The 15,122-nt window shown below is 40.4% G+C and overlaps 1 protein-coding gene across 1 annotated transcript in view; it reads right to left on the minus strand.

Moving 5' to 3' along the window:
• Positions 1 to 15,122, minus strand: part of HDAC9 (histone deacetylase 9) — a 704,858-nt gene that overhangs the window by 260,569 nt on the left and 429,167 nt on the right. The window contains exon 8 of the mRNA XM_073333773.2: positions 14,917 to 15,038. Within this exon, the coding sequence (XP_073189874.1) occupies positions 14,917 to 15,038 (122 nt within the window). The remainder of the gene's footprint in view (positions 1 to 14,916; positions 15,039 to 15,122) is intronic.

Raw genomic sequence — 15,122 nt, forward strand, 5'->3', positions numbered from 1 at the left:
TGGGAAGTAGCAGGCCCTGGATTTAAGTCCCTGCTCCAGAGCAGGGATTTGAAAACAGATCTCCCACATTCTTGGCTAGTTTAAGTGGCTTCCTTGCTGGCTTCTGTGAATCCCTTTCTTAGGTGCCTAACTTTTCCCATACAATGCATGGAGCCTGGACACTCAGTTTGGGGCTGTGAATTCTACTGGGCAGAAGGCAGCTAGGAGTTGCAACACCTAACTCCATTTGTGGATCTAGCCCTTTGTGTCTAGTTTTGCTGGTATCTCCCCAATTTAAGGAAGGGAAAATGTATTATTCAAGTTTGCTTTGGATAAAAGCAAGCAAAAAGAGAAAGTTGGTGGTAGACAGTTGGTGGAGTGTCAAAGCACTAGAGAATCATTCTGCACATGCAACTCTCATTTGCAGTGTGTGTTCAGATCTAAAATGTTATGGGCCCTTTCAGTAATGTTGGCAGTTTAGCATCCCATTGTTATCAGTTTGCTTAATGTCTACTGAAATGCTGACCATAATATCATTCGATATTATTTCTCCAATCTATTCTAAATGGGCAACACCTAGAAATCATACAACACATGTTTTTAATTTAAACCAGCACATAAGAACTATAGGCAACTCAGGAGGTCAGCTGAGAGCAATAGCAAGAGTGCTCGAGTTCCTTCAGCTGAGAGAGGAAGGTAGTTCTGCAGAGCTGATGTTTCTGGTCCCAGAGGAAGGAGGGTGGGTTACATCAGAATGAATTTTTGGAATTTTGAGGTAGGTGGCTGTTGAGTGCCCTTGCAGAAGATGATGTTACTACTCCCTGCTATAGAGCTGTATGAACCATTAGCAAGGAAGCCAGTCGCAATGGGGTGGATCAACCAAATGGTAGGTTAAAACTTTGTGACACCCACCCCTTACACCATTGCAAGTTGCTCTCTAGGGAAATTTCCTTAATGGTTGGGTGAGACATACAACAGTTCACACTTAGGTAGCCAGTACCTGTAGGGAGACAGTACTGCAGCAAAGAGCAGCAATCCTATACTGTTGACATTAGAAAGAAAATATGACACTGACATAAGTACAGATGATTTCACTGAGATCACCCCTCTTACTCAACTGTATGATATCACAAGTAGGCCCAGTCTCTCATGAATAGTGTGATGATGTAACACAAACATGGGAGACAGAAAAGTAATACACTGAAATCATGTCACATATTACAGTGTTCTTAATTACTTGCAATGTACAGATACTGGCATTAAAGAATGCAGTCCAAGAACTGGATCACTCCCCAATGTGAAAACAAGGCTGAGATTTCTTGGATAGGATTACCTTGACTATTTCTTTAATTGAACATACTCAGATATTTAAGAATCCTGTTGGAGGAATCAAAACACCTAACATTGAAGGGGAAAGCCTTATAAAGAAAGGGTGTTTAACAGATAATAGTACACTGCTTTCTGATGGTGCCTAGAAAACAATAGTACTTTTGTATTACAAAAGTATGTGCCAATTTCAAATCAGCATTTAATGAACCAAGGCAGGAAATGGGGGATGGGATAGGGGTATAGTGAGCCAGTCCTCATCTTGAGGCTAAAACCATATATAGGAAACCTGAGGAGCAGAAAGTGAGCTTTTGTCAAGGCTTAGGATGGATCTATAGTGAAAGCACTTCCTTTTATTAGCTCATAGGCTGGTTTTAGAAAATCGTAGGGAAGCAGAGGTAGTTGACACTAACTTTGGCAATAGTGACTGTTTATTTTTTTTTTTGAAGTTTAACAGGCAGCAACTTCTGTATGTTTCCAAGATTTGTTGCATCCCATGTAAGAATGTCAAATTTGTTCCCTATAGCTCATGCTAAAATCACTATTCCTGAGTTCATTTAGAGAAATAATAATAAGGAATGTTGTGATGTGTTTAAGTCCACAAAGAGAAATACGACAAAGATAAAGAATTAGCAAACTATTTAGTAATTTTAAAAAATTGTTGGTATTTTCTCTTTATTTTCGGGTACAGATGACCATTTTATTTGGGGCATGGAGGGTCATATTTTATTTTGAATAAATTATGTGGTATTACCATACTATATTATATTGTATTGACAAAGAAATGAAATTGTTGACATGACTAGTAGTTGTATTTCTAATAATTTAAATTGTTTTTAAACTTACAGTGTTATATCGTAGAAGTATCAATAAAGGCAATAACATTTTCAAGGGCTGATTTTCAATAAGCAGGATGATGCTTTAGACTGGAGCAATTTACCAGTCAATTACTGAAATAAAAAAGAAACCTTAACATAATACAAAACTGGTTTTAATATACTCTCATCCCTAAAACAGAGTGGTTTAAAATATATAATAAAAAGGGATAACATGTACCTCTGGTACATTCTATAAAAGTGAAGGTCAGGGAAGATAAATGGACAGTCTTTTAAAAATATATATAATTTTTGATACTGAGGGCCCCCAATTCTTCTCCTAATTCTTTGTTTCCAAAAGCCTGAGCCTGCATCCTGACTTAGGTATGTTTGTACATCAATATGGGTGGGGCAGCCACAGCAATACTTGGGGAAACTGAGGCTGCTGAAGAGAGGGGACTGCTGCTATTTCGAAGGGCAGCAATCTGAAAACTACTGGGGGTAAGCATCTTTGTCCTTTTCTGTCCCCAAAGGATCCGGGGGAAGGACGCACATACACACTTCCCCAATAAAGGCAGCTGAGGGAGGAATACCTGTGTCACGCCAAGAATCTGAGTCTAAGGTGCATGCCTCATTTCACCTCAGCAGCCATTCCAGTGAAGACAGCTGAAGAAAGAGGAGCATACTTGCTTCCCAAGAGTCTGGGCAGGCAGGGGTGGAAAGAGGGCTCAGGAGAAATACACACACACACAGACAAACACCTCTGAGATAGGAGGGACCAGAAGCTCCCAAGTCCTTCCCAATAACCTAGACAGCATAGAGGGCACAAGATTACCACACCTCCATGAGCAAGAAGTAGTTGACGCTGCTGTAGGCTCCCTCCTGAAGCTTCTGGGATGCCCAGGACCCTTCCAAAGATGGCAGAGAGCTGAGGGAAAGGGGTTCAGAGAGGAGGGTTGCCAGCTTTGACTTCCTGCTCCCTCAGTGGTTTGCTAGAGAGCCACCAGTAGCCCTTACTTTACTGGAGGTGTGTGAGGATCTCAACTTCATCCCAGGGTGCACTAGGTTCTGGGAGAGGCATAAATACTCACTGTTCTGCCTGGTGGTTTCTTGCTGCTGCTATTTTAAGCTGCCCCAGCCTCTTCAGCTACCTCAGAATATTTGTATTTATTAAAGGCCAAGATGTGCCATTTAGTTCTCCCAACCCTATGATTCACTAAGTGACCTCTGTGCTTATAACGTTACTTTCCAACAAGATCCAGTAATGGGGAGTTAACTCTTTGGATACTATGGGCATCTCTCATGGTTGGCGCTCTGGGAAATGCCAGCACACTATACTAAAAGGTCACTGGCTCTTTAATTCTGATATTTTAAAATGCCATTTCAGGTTAAAGTTAGATTTATGAGAGAGAGAGAGAGAGAGAGAGAGAGAGAGCCATTTGCACCATTTCCTCTAAAGCTTTTCCAAGAACTACACGGAGCATCCATTCAGATGGGCTTGACTGTTGGGTGGTCCCAACAAGGCTAGAGCATCATGTACTGTGGTGAAGGATGAAGATGCTTTATTTTTCTGGCTTGCATCACCTAATGTGTTTTCAGCATGCACAGAAACTGTTTCCAGATCAGCCGCTTGGTTTAAAGGGAATGTTGATCACATGTGAAACCTTTTAGCCCTTTGCTTTATTTTAGTTTTGTAAAAGGTAAAATGCTTTATTTACTCAGGCTAAGGTAAATATCCAACCCCTAAATAAAAAAACAGGGTTAGTGAAACACATGTTAAAAACAGCTAATTAGATTAGAGGGATATTTCAGCCCTTTAGCTTTCTTCGGGCTATGGAAGCAGATTTAACAAGGTTAGTTGTTTTTCGTCTGTAGCCTAAAGAAGGTTCAGAACTGAAATCTCCCCTCAAGCCCATTTGTAAATTTCTACTATGCATTTTAGAATCTCCCTCACTGTTTTTCTCTATAGTCTACATATTAATGTAAAACCTGTTTCATTGGCCATCCCAGGAAGCATTAAGTTTGGCTCACTAAGTCTTTGCTGATTTAGGTTTATATATTTTATATTGTACCATATCCTCTTGCAGAGAATTAGGTGCCTTTTAAATCTAGGGAGGTGGAGCAAATGATGAACACTGGGTTGGATTCTCTATTGACATTTGGCCTCTTTGTGTCACTTGGGAAGCAAAGGCAACAGATTCTGGCTGCCATCTGCCAGAAGAGAATTCCCTGGCTATGGGGAGTTCTTCCCATGTGTGTATATGCCAGATCTGGGCCCTGCATCTGCCTTGACAAAACTCCCATTGACTTCAATGGGGCCTGGGATTTTACCTATAGAGCTTTAATACATATTATGTAGGATGCATAGACCACATTTTGTTCGGGGTTTCCTGGAGTCTTAGACATGTGCATACCTAGCTTCAGGTCATTAACTGCTCTTGCCAAAACTGAGCTGTCTCTTTCTTTCCCCTCCATACCATTCATAATTTGGATATATTTCAGCTCATGGCTTACGCACATTAATGAGGTGAGATAACTATGTAGTTTATGCAATGGAGCTATTTATTCACATTGCTTTCACATAAGTTTGTATGTAACCACTCCATGTACTGGCCTCCAATAAAAGTCAATTTCAATAAGAACTATGTGCATGAAGTGTTTCCCTGATCAGACCCATAATTCTGGTGTTAGCCTACAGAAAAGTTTGTTATATTAAGTTATGGTGTAATTCTGTGACTTACTGGCTTGTCCTAAATTTTCCCGTGGCATCACAGGGAAAGCCAGATTATTTTAAAAGAGGATCCTGTCTGCTATAAGAAACAGAGGAATAATAGATAAATTAAAAAACAGTCTTGTAATATGGTGGAGGGGGGGAAGGAGATCATGAATACTTCATAGTGAACTTCCCCACTCCCTTACCCCTCAAATTTAGAAATTTTGACCCCACTTTAACATTATGGGAGGAAAAAGGTGCAGGAAGTCAAGTACCTCTCAGTACACCTGTGTGAGGGACAGCCCTGATTTGGTTAGTTAGGGGTTGGGTCAGGCTCAGTGGTGAGCTGGAGCCAGTTCGCACTGGTTCGCTGAAACCGGTTGTTAAATTTAGAAGCCCTTTTAGAACCAGTTGTCCTGCGAGAGACAACTGGTTCTAAAAAGGCTTCTAAATTTAACAACTGGTCAAAAGTGGTGCCTTAGGCGCAAACTCCGTGGGTGCTCTGGGGCTGGAGCACCCACGGGGAAAATTTGGTGGGTGCAGAGCACCCACTGGCAGCTCCCCATCCCACCCTGCCCCCAGCTCACCTCCGCTCCACTCTGCGGGAAGCCTGGGAGGGCTGAGAAGCAGGTAGCAGCTTTGCGCTCAGGCCCAGGGAGGCGGAGCAGAGGTGAGCTGGGGCAGGGGAGCGCGAGGAGGGCTGCCTGCAGGTAACACGGGGGGCGCGCAGGGGAACTACTCCCCACCCCAGCTCGCCTCCGCCTCCCTGGGCCTGATCGCGAAGCTGCCGCTTGCGTCTCAGCCCTCCAGCCCTGGAGCACCCATGGAGTTGGTGTCTAAGCTGCCACTTTTGATGTGAACAGTGGGCGGACCGGCTGCTCCCCCTGCTCCCACCCTAGTTTCGCAACCCCACCCCTAAGGGCCAGAGCCGCCCCAGGTAAGCACCACTGGGACTCCCCACTACGGTGGTCCACGTGACCCTCCTGCCCGGTTCCGGGGGCAGTCAGGGGAGGGGGGTGGATTGGGCAGGGGTCCTGGGGAGGTGGGGGGAGGCAGGCTACGACCCCCTCATGGGGTGAGGAGGGAACCGGTTGTTAAGATTTTGGCAGCTCATCACTGGTCAGGCTCATGGCTGGCAGTGCTTGGTTTAAAGGAGATATCCCTGCATTGGATTAGCATCATCCTCTCTTCCACCCCAGTATACCCAACAGTGCTAGCTGGGAAACTACACAAAGCTACACTTTGTGTGAGTGTAACTAGCTAGTCCCACTCCCCCTAACATCCATGGAGTCATTACACTTTACACAAGCAGAATGACTCTCTCCATTGAAGAAGTGCCAGAGCTAATCCCCTTACCCTGGCACTCCAAGCTTTTGCAGGGCCACCATTTGACCCTTAGATGCTTGACTTGTAGACTGCAGAATATTCATGCTCACTTCCTCTAGTCCCCACACAAGAAGGAATTATTTAATGTGATGATTAAATCCCAGGGATATTAATCTAGGAGAAAATCCAACAGTGATAACTCATCTGATGGCAGGCAACAAACTACAACACTGTATTTTGCCAGCCTGCAGAAGCCCAGTATTAAACATCACCACCTTCTCTCCAAATTTAAAAGGACATTAATTTCCTCAGTAGATGAAAGCTCAGGAAGTCTACACTATCTAGGCATACTGCTTAGGTATGGTGCAAAGGTAAGACAGAATGTCAGCATGTAGGGAATTTGCTATAGCAGTACATGATGCCAAGAAAACTAAACACAAAAAGCAATATGTCTTGATTTCAGAATGGATAACTCTGGGCCAAATTCAGCTCTCGTATAAGAAAGTACAACTCCATTGAAGTCAGTGGAGGCTGAATTTGGCCCTGAATATTTGTTAAACATATGTTTCAATAATTCCTATGATTCTGTAGGTATGAAGGTTGATTTTGTAAAAGGAACTGTCATGTTAATCAAAGGGAGGGGAGAAAAAACCACCTGTTTAAACTCTTAATTAGGCATAGATACTGCACATCCACAATGAACTTAATTAAAACAAGTTTACTTTCAGATATGCTCTTTTTGTTCTGGGATATAATTCCAGTCCTCTAAAACTTAATTAGCTAAATATACAATGTAACCTTCCATCTGGTAGAGTAATTTAGCTGGAATAATTGTACACCACCATAACTCAACGAGACACTGAGGAAAAGCATTGAAATGCTATTTCCTTTCCTTTGGAAGAGAATTATGTACAATTTCAGCATGCTTTGCATTTCTAACAGTTAAAGCCAAAAGGGAGGTATCACTCTCATTTATATTACTTTCCCATGAGAAAATCAACAGCAAAGTACAAAGCTTGTGCCGTTATTCATGAACAACTCTGTAATAGTTATTTGGCTTTAGCCAGAACATGTTATTTGGCAGCTAAACCCTTTAATTAGAGTTGTGGGTTTGAACAGATTTTCATTGAAACTATGTTTTGTAGGAGTTTAAAGAAGTATAATCTTCACAAACCAGCATATTCTATTTTGGAGGGGCTGATGTCATGTGACTTCCAGTATTCACCTCTCTCTCTTTTGTCACCTTTCTATATGCTTTGATTTGTTTTCCCCAGTTTTCAACTTTTCCCTGCCACTGGTACAGTAGTGGTGAAATCCTGGCTCCACGCCATTGACTTTAATGTGATCAGTATTTCACCCCTCATATTTTGACTCTCTGGGAACTCTCTTATTTGTAGGGGAGAGAGTTTCAAAAGCCCCGCAAAAGATTTAGGAGCTCATGTCTCACTCACCTTACATGGGATTTGTGCTCCTAAATTCCTAAGGCTCTTTGGAAAATCTTCACCTATATGTATGTATTATGCGATATATTCTATACTCAAGCAAGTTTCCCTTGGCTTCAAAGGGATCTTTGCCTGAGTAGAGCATGTAGAGAAAGTGGCCCAATGTCTGCTGTTTGCTTTTGATGCAAAGTATGTTCATATTTGAAAGCCTTTTTGGAAAGCTTTCTGTGTAACAAAATCTGCATGTATCATGTTAAACAATTCACAAATGTAAAATACATAGGGTGCAGTTTTGACTGTTTTTCTACTTAGTAAACAAATTAGTGTGAGCTCAGAGAAGAGTAATACAAATGATAACAGGGCTGGGAGGACTGATGTAAGAAGAAATGATTATGAATATATTGCCATCTGTAAGTATGGGTCTTTAGAGATGTGGTAACCCAGTTTCCTTTGCTGAGGAACTTACAATTTAAGGACCTGATCTTGCTGAGGCTTATGGCTGTGCTATTTTTAGTCATGAAAAGTCCAATTGGCATCAGTGGTTATATGATTAAAGGTAAGCATAAGTGTTGATCCTGCACCAGAACTTACATTAGATATCACTCAAAATACATTGTTAACTGAGAAATCAAGTTTCTCATGTGTATTTCCTAGCAACTCAATCACTTAAAATCACCAAAGTAATATCCAAGCCAGTCTCCATTCATAAGACTTGCCATCCAATCATCAAAAAACTCTGCAGCACTCACAATTCAGAAAATGAAGGAGACAAAGGGAGCATTAACAAGACAGTACGTGGACTAACTTTGCATAGTTTGTCTAAATGATGACTAATTGGGGACACAGTAATCATCTATCCACTAAGGAGGCAGAGGAATTATTCAGTGTAATACAAGGTGATGTAACTATAAGTAATGGGACTAAATTAAGAAAAGAAGATTCACATTAAAATATACTGGGGGGAAGGGGGAAGCATCCTGAAAGTGAGCTAGAATAATCATTTAAAGGGAACCCTTTTGTTTGACACACTGAAAAGTAGAGTGTGTGAATAAAATACATTACAAAAACAATCTTCTGCAGACAGGGGGATGAACTAAGGGTTTCATCCTGCTGGACTTTAAGTATGGATCAAACCCTAATAGGGTCCTTTCTGTGACGCTGTCTTTCGGTTTATTTTAGCATATTGTTATTTTTGTGTTTGATTATTTTGCAGTGCTTCACAGACTAAACTGCAGCAACACAACGTTTACAGCTCTAACTCAGGTAGCTACAGAACATTAATAGTACCAAGTAGATTGCAACAGTATTAGATTTCTTCAGAGCTATTGGGCTCCAGTACAAATTGATTGCAACTTTCCTCTAGTCTGTTCATTATATAAATCCTGAAGAAGCTGTTAACGTCAGTTTGCTTCAGATTCATTCGTTAATCAAAAGTGAAAGTCTCCTCTGTTTCTCAAACCTATTATTACTAATTATGCCCTCCAAACTTATCAATAGAGACTTTAACAAGGCTAAAAATTCCACCTAGTAATTAGCTGTTACAGGAGAAGAAGAGTCTCAAAGCAAATGGCCTGGGAATCAGGAGATTTGACTTTTATTCCCAGCTCTGCCAAAGATTTCCTGTGTCTCCTTGGGCAAATCAGTTAGGGCAAAATTCTCAAGAGTGTCTACTAAATTTGGCAACCAGTTTTGGGGAGCCCTGGATTGTCAGCACCTCAAAGTCAGATCACAAATAAGGAGAAGTATGTTTTCTTTGCTGTATTTTCACTGTTTTAACAACAAATATGCCCTTGCCATTTAATAACAGTGTACACTGTCCTAACCTTTAAAGTTTATGTATATGCCCAAAGAACCTGAAAATAACTCCCTTCTGGAAATCTGGTAATTGAAGATTTGGGCCCTTTCTAGACTTTTTAAATGGAAGATTTGCACTTAGGAGACCCAGAAGAAACCTACAAATGCAGTCTTTTCCTATAGTATTACTTCATGCGGGAGGGGCGGGGGTAATGTAGAAAATGTAGACAGAGGCACAATGAGGTGGGGGTGTGGGTCAGGAAGGAGAGGAAGAAAAGACTTTCTCACACAAAATGTTTTTCTTCTCAACCGCAGTCACTCCTGCAGATTAGTGAATCCATAAGCATAGCAGAAACCACAGTAAGGAACAAGTTTAATTACTTTCTTTAAAAAATACATTTGCTGAATTCTGATACAAGAATCTTCTACCTCACCATAATAAAGCAAGATTACCTGCTAAAACTGTGTTGTTAGTATGCTACCTAATTAGGCTAGTCCAACGTGGTCCTATTGTTTTTGTGTTTGGAGCTTCACTGTACACAGCACACCTCTCCTCTCCTTTACCACAAATGAACTCTTTGCTTACACTAGGTTTTTATTTTCCAGTCTCAAATAATATAACCTAGCATCAAAACAGCACCTTGTGCAATTACTAACTAAACATACCGTTCTGAGTTTCATCTGTACACACTTCCAATATTTGGCTAGTAAGCCGCAAACAATTTTCTTAGATCGTACTAAACCACAGATGAAAGTCTGCAGTTGAGTCCATAACAAAGTAAGGCACTAAAGACACAAAATCTAGAGAGCTCCTTACAGAAATAGAAGTGTTGATCAGTAGCACTGGTTTTCAATGTCTGCTTCAGGCATTTGTGCTGTGGTGCAGTAGTTTTCAACCTTTTTTCATTTGCAGACCCCTAAAAAATATTGAATGGAGGTGCGTACCCCTTTGGAAATCTTAGACATAGTCTACAGATGCCCAGGGGTCTGTGGACCACAGGCTGAAAACCACTGTTTTGTGGTAATGACAACCTTTCATGGACCTCTTAGATATAGTTTGCGGATCCCCAGGGCTGTGGAGAACCACCGCTGTAGAGCTATTAACTTGCAATTTATGCTCAGTGTGAGGAAAATAACCTCCAAAACATTAGTCGTTAGCACTAGCTGGCACTCAGGTGAAACACAATCTATAACTCTAGAAAAATGAAAACATTATCCTCAGTAACAATTTCAAGGATAGCACCATAACTAACAGTTTATAAGAGCAAAACACAATTTAAATATGAAAGTAACATGCAGAAAGGATAAGAAGCTCCTATTAGAATGTTGCAATATAAAAGGTATTCAAAAGTCTAGTCTTTTGATTGCCAGATTAGGACTCCAACCCATGGTGGTGTTCTCTGGAATTTCTTCCAACGAACGCCAAGAAATGATGCAAAATGAAGGCAGAGGCTCCATCTATAAGCAACTTTTAAAAAAGACACATGGCTTTAGTTAAAACAGTGGGCTAATCTTCATTTGGAATTTACTGGCTTTTACTGGTTTGCATCAATACTAGAGCATAGAAAGTGAAATGTTACAGTTCCAAGAAAATGCAAACATTCTGGCTTTATGCCAGAATATTTTGTATTGTTTCAACAAGGTGAAAAGTAAGTTTTGTAGCGAACAACTCCTCCTCCATGAAATCCATCTGGTTTGTTATATTTTTTATTCTTATTCATTTTAAAGGAGCCTAGTCTAAAGATAACATCTTCCCAGTTAGACACACAGAGAATTATGGTGTTCAACACCAAATGGCTTTCAAATAGACACCAAAATATGTGACCAGATTTTCAAAAGAGATCAGTTCCCTTTAGGCCTTCTAAAAATGACCTGACTTTCAAAAGTGTTCAATATTGAGCAGCTTCCATTGAGTGGAATTTTCAAAAACACCTGAGTGATTTAGGAGCACAAGTCCCATTGGAAATCATCTAAGTCATCTAGGTGCTTTTGAGAATTGCCACACTAATCTTAATGGGAGCTCCTGGGCACTGAGCACTTTTAAAAATCTGACCCTACATATTGTAGGCCAAATTCTGCTCTCAATTACACAGGTGTCACTCCTCTACATGGTAAATCTAAATCCATGTGTCTAACAAAGTGATGGCTTCCCCAGTCCTCCTCCTGCTCAGCTCCTTCAAGAGCCTGTCAACAAAAAGCCTATCACAAAGTGATCACTCCATATCTGACCTCCCAGTCCTCGTTATTACAGGAAACCTGCACATCACCTTCAAAAGATGAGCCTGGAAACTTAAATTCATAATTCGGGACACCAAAAGCCATGGTATTAACAGAGACACTGGTTTCATGGCTTATTACAACAATTTGTAACACACCCTGCTGCTTTCTATCCTCCTTTATCCTATCACTGCAGTAGTGATAATTGCCCACGTCATTTTAAGTTGTTTCCTACAACATATGTGAACCACTTATGCTTAATAATCTGTCTCAGCTTGTATTTGGCCTGGACATTATGGTTCCCTTCTCTAGACCTAAGGAAGAGCCCTGTGAAGCTCAAAAGCTTGTCCTTTCCATCAACAGAAGTTGGTCAAATGAAAGATATCACGTCACCCACTTGCAACCAATATGGCTACAACAACACTGCAAACAACAAATGTGAATGCCATTGTGCAAGGAGCTGCAATCCTTGTCCTAAAGACCGCAAACTAGTGTCAAACCCCTGTGCACTAGAACTGCACCAATTTTACTACACACAGGTCCCTCTACACCGGCTGGGGAAGGAACAATACATGGGCTCACAGTCACTGCAGTGGGGTGATTACTCTGGAATCTAATGATGAGCATGTAAATATCAAGACTGCTAACTAATTAGCTACAATATCCAGTTATTCCGGATTTTTGTGGCTTGTAGGCAGAATTTGAGTAGAGTAGTTCTCCCTTTTACAGTCTGACCTTTGAATACAGTTGAACAGATTTAGTAGCAAGACACCATTTCTCCATGATGACAATGGTGGGATGGGGAAGGGAAGGTTGGGGAAACATTCTGCTGAAACAAAAAGGAGGAAAACCTCATGACTTATGTATGTTTCTTTCCTAACACTGTGTTTCTTGTTCACAGTTTAGCTGTTGGAATAGCATTTTTCAGCTTTGCTTCTCATTCCTATATGCTGAATCTAAACTAACTAAATATAATCAAAAGTATCCTTTGAGGGCACCATGTAAATGTAGAGAAGAGAAAGACACCTCTTGATTTTATGTTAAGAGCATCAATAAGAACTGGGGAAACAAATCAGAACTATTATTAAAAACTAACCCTTAATTTGGGTTTTAGGTATCCCTTTCTTAATGTTCAACAGAACATAAAGGTTCGTTTTCATAGCAATTGCTGACTGCATGCAAGTTCAGAATAACAGAATTCTGCTAAAAGCCAGTGGCAATAAGCATTCATAGCCCCAGGAAAAGGCTCACCCTGATGGCAAAGGTCAGATTTCTGCAGGCAGAGAGCCTGTCTATATATATGAATGTTCCTGGGACATCTTTGTCTGATATGGTCCCATGAGGATGACACAGGCTCCACAATGTCCCCTCTGCCTAAGGGATGGCCCTATAGCCACCCAGATCAGTTTGGGGTCATTTGACTTGTGTTGTTCCAGTTCCTGTTGATTTTACTCTGAACCTGGGGAACAATCATTGGAACCTTTGTGGAGCTGTTGCTGAAGGCTTAAATTAAGACTCTTCTGCTATTGGGAGTATTTAATAGGTAAACAAGATATTTATAAGAGTTGTTATATTAACAGATATAGCTAGCTATCAAATAGAGTTCTTGTCTAAGAAATGACATACTGAACATATCAGTAGTTTACATAGCAGAATGTTGAAGTAAAAGTATCAAACACTGAAGTGACAAAAAGACTGCTACGCTAATGAATATATCATATCATTATTTGTCTATTTATGTTGTGTGTATTTTTTAAAGAGAATTATACTTATGAGTTCTATTTGTAACTGATGCACTGCATGCCCAAATATTTGGGATAATGTATGGAAAACATCTGCATTTAATTATATTATAGTCTTCTTATACAGACAATGGGAATTGAATTAAGGAATATTTTGAAACCCCCACAGAGATATAAAAGTATTAACAGCTGCACAAGAACTTTAGTGTTACAGTGTTTGAAAATGTTTTGTTTTACAGATCAACAGTCTGACACATCATAAATATCAATCATACTATCTAAAATATGTAAAAATGGAAGGAAAATTAAAACCTGCATTTTGAAAATGCAGAAACATTCACAGCATTTTAGAAGGTGCAGACTCTATTCTTTTGTTTTCCAAACCAATGTAAACATATAGCATGTTGGCACAGAAAATACATCTTGTACAATGCCATTAAGCAAAGAACTGCAAAGGGCTTATTATGACAGAATAGCCTCAGCAAGCTTTTTATAGGATCCTTATATTGCCACCATGGTGTACCAAAAGCAGACTGAATAATTCAGACGGAATAAATTAGCAGTTTGTTTTTCATTCTTTACAAAAACAAGCACTAAACTATTCTTGTGAAAACATTAGGGGATATAACATGAGCTCTGAGTGTCTGTCCTGAAGAATTAGATGTAGATTGGATTTTCTTTCTGGATGCTTACTGGTTTCAAATGCCACATCTCTTCTATGTCAGTACCAGTTCTGCAGTTAGTTTTCAATCTCCCAGTGATTGAAGCACATTCAAAGGCAGTTAGCACAGCAGGGGGGTAGACTTTCTCTCAGAATGTAACTATATCACTCAACAGCAGCCGCATGCAATAAGGGATCTAATGTTTTCTTTTCTCTTCTCCCTCACCCCCTTAATGTCTCCCTGCATTCTTGGATGCCAGTCACCTCACCAACAACCTGGAGCAAGAGGCACCAAGTCTCCATCACCAGCCCCTTAACATACTCTATGGTGTAGACAAAGTCAAGTCTACACTTCACCGATTGTCAGGAAAAGAGGTTGAGCTAAAGCTTGTTTTCTAAGTGAACACTTTCTTTTAAAATATTTCACATTTTTATTTGAAGGATTTTAAAATAGATATATTTAACCTTGGCAACCACCCAAAGAAAATGGTCTGATATAATACTTATCTACCTCCTCCCAAAAGAAAAAGAACTCTGAAGACCTTAATGTAAGTGCAGTATATACTGTATGTGAGAGAGAGAGCCATGATTGTCAAATTAAACTCAGAATTAATATTAGACTTATTAATAATACTGCACAAGTTCCCCTGATATTGTGAAATATTAACAACAAGTACATATGTCAGGACTGCTAGCATTGGGAGATACTGGTTCTTGACACCACAGGGTCCATCTAAATTGGAAAACTATACACTTAGCACCTTTGAACCTTTCCAATGAATCATGCAGCTGAATAGGCTTTTCGGGTTATGATATATACCTTGCTAAGCGACAGCCTGATTAACAACCAAGTGAGGCAGAATTGTGGGGTAGGAGATTAGAACAAACTTCTCTGACTCACCAGTTTTTCGAAGTGGAAAATCATCCTTGGCATCCTGTGCTCCTGGTAAAGTGTATTTGTATGATGGAGAGGCCCCGCTCAGGGGTGGAGAGCTTTGATCCAGTGAGGTATGGTGGGCAGCCCTGTAGCAGACACAGAGAGGTCATGAATTAGCAGTAAGTGAGGTGACCAACAGTAACCATCTACACATGTTGTCCACATGTCTC

The sequence above is a fragment of the Lepidochelys kempii genome, chromosome 2, assembly GCF_965140285.1.
Source record: "Lepidochelys kempii isolate rLepKem1 chromosome 2, rLepKem1.hap1, whole genome shotgun sequence".
NCBI lineage: Eukaryota > Metazoa > Chordata > Testudines > Cheloniidae > Lepidochelys > Lepidochelys kempii.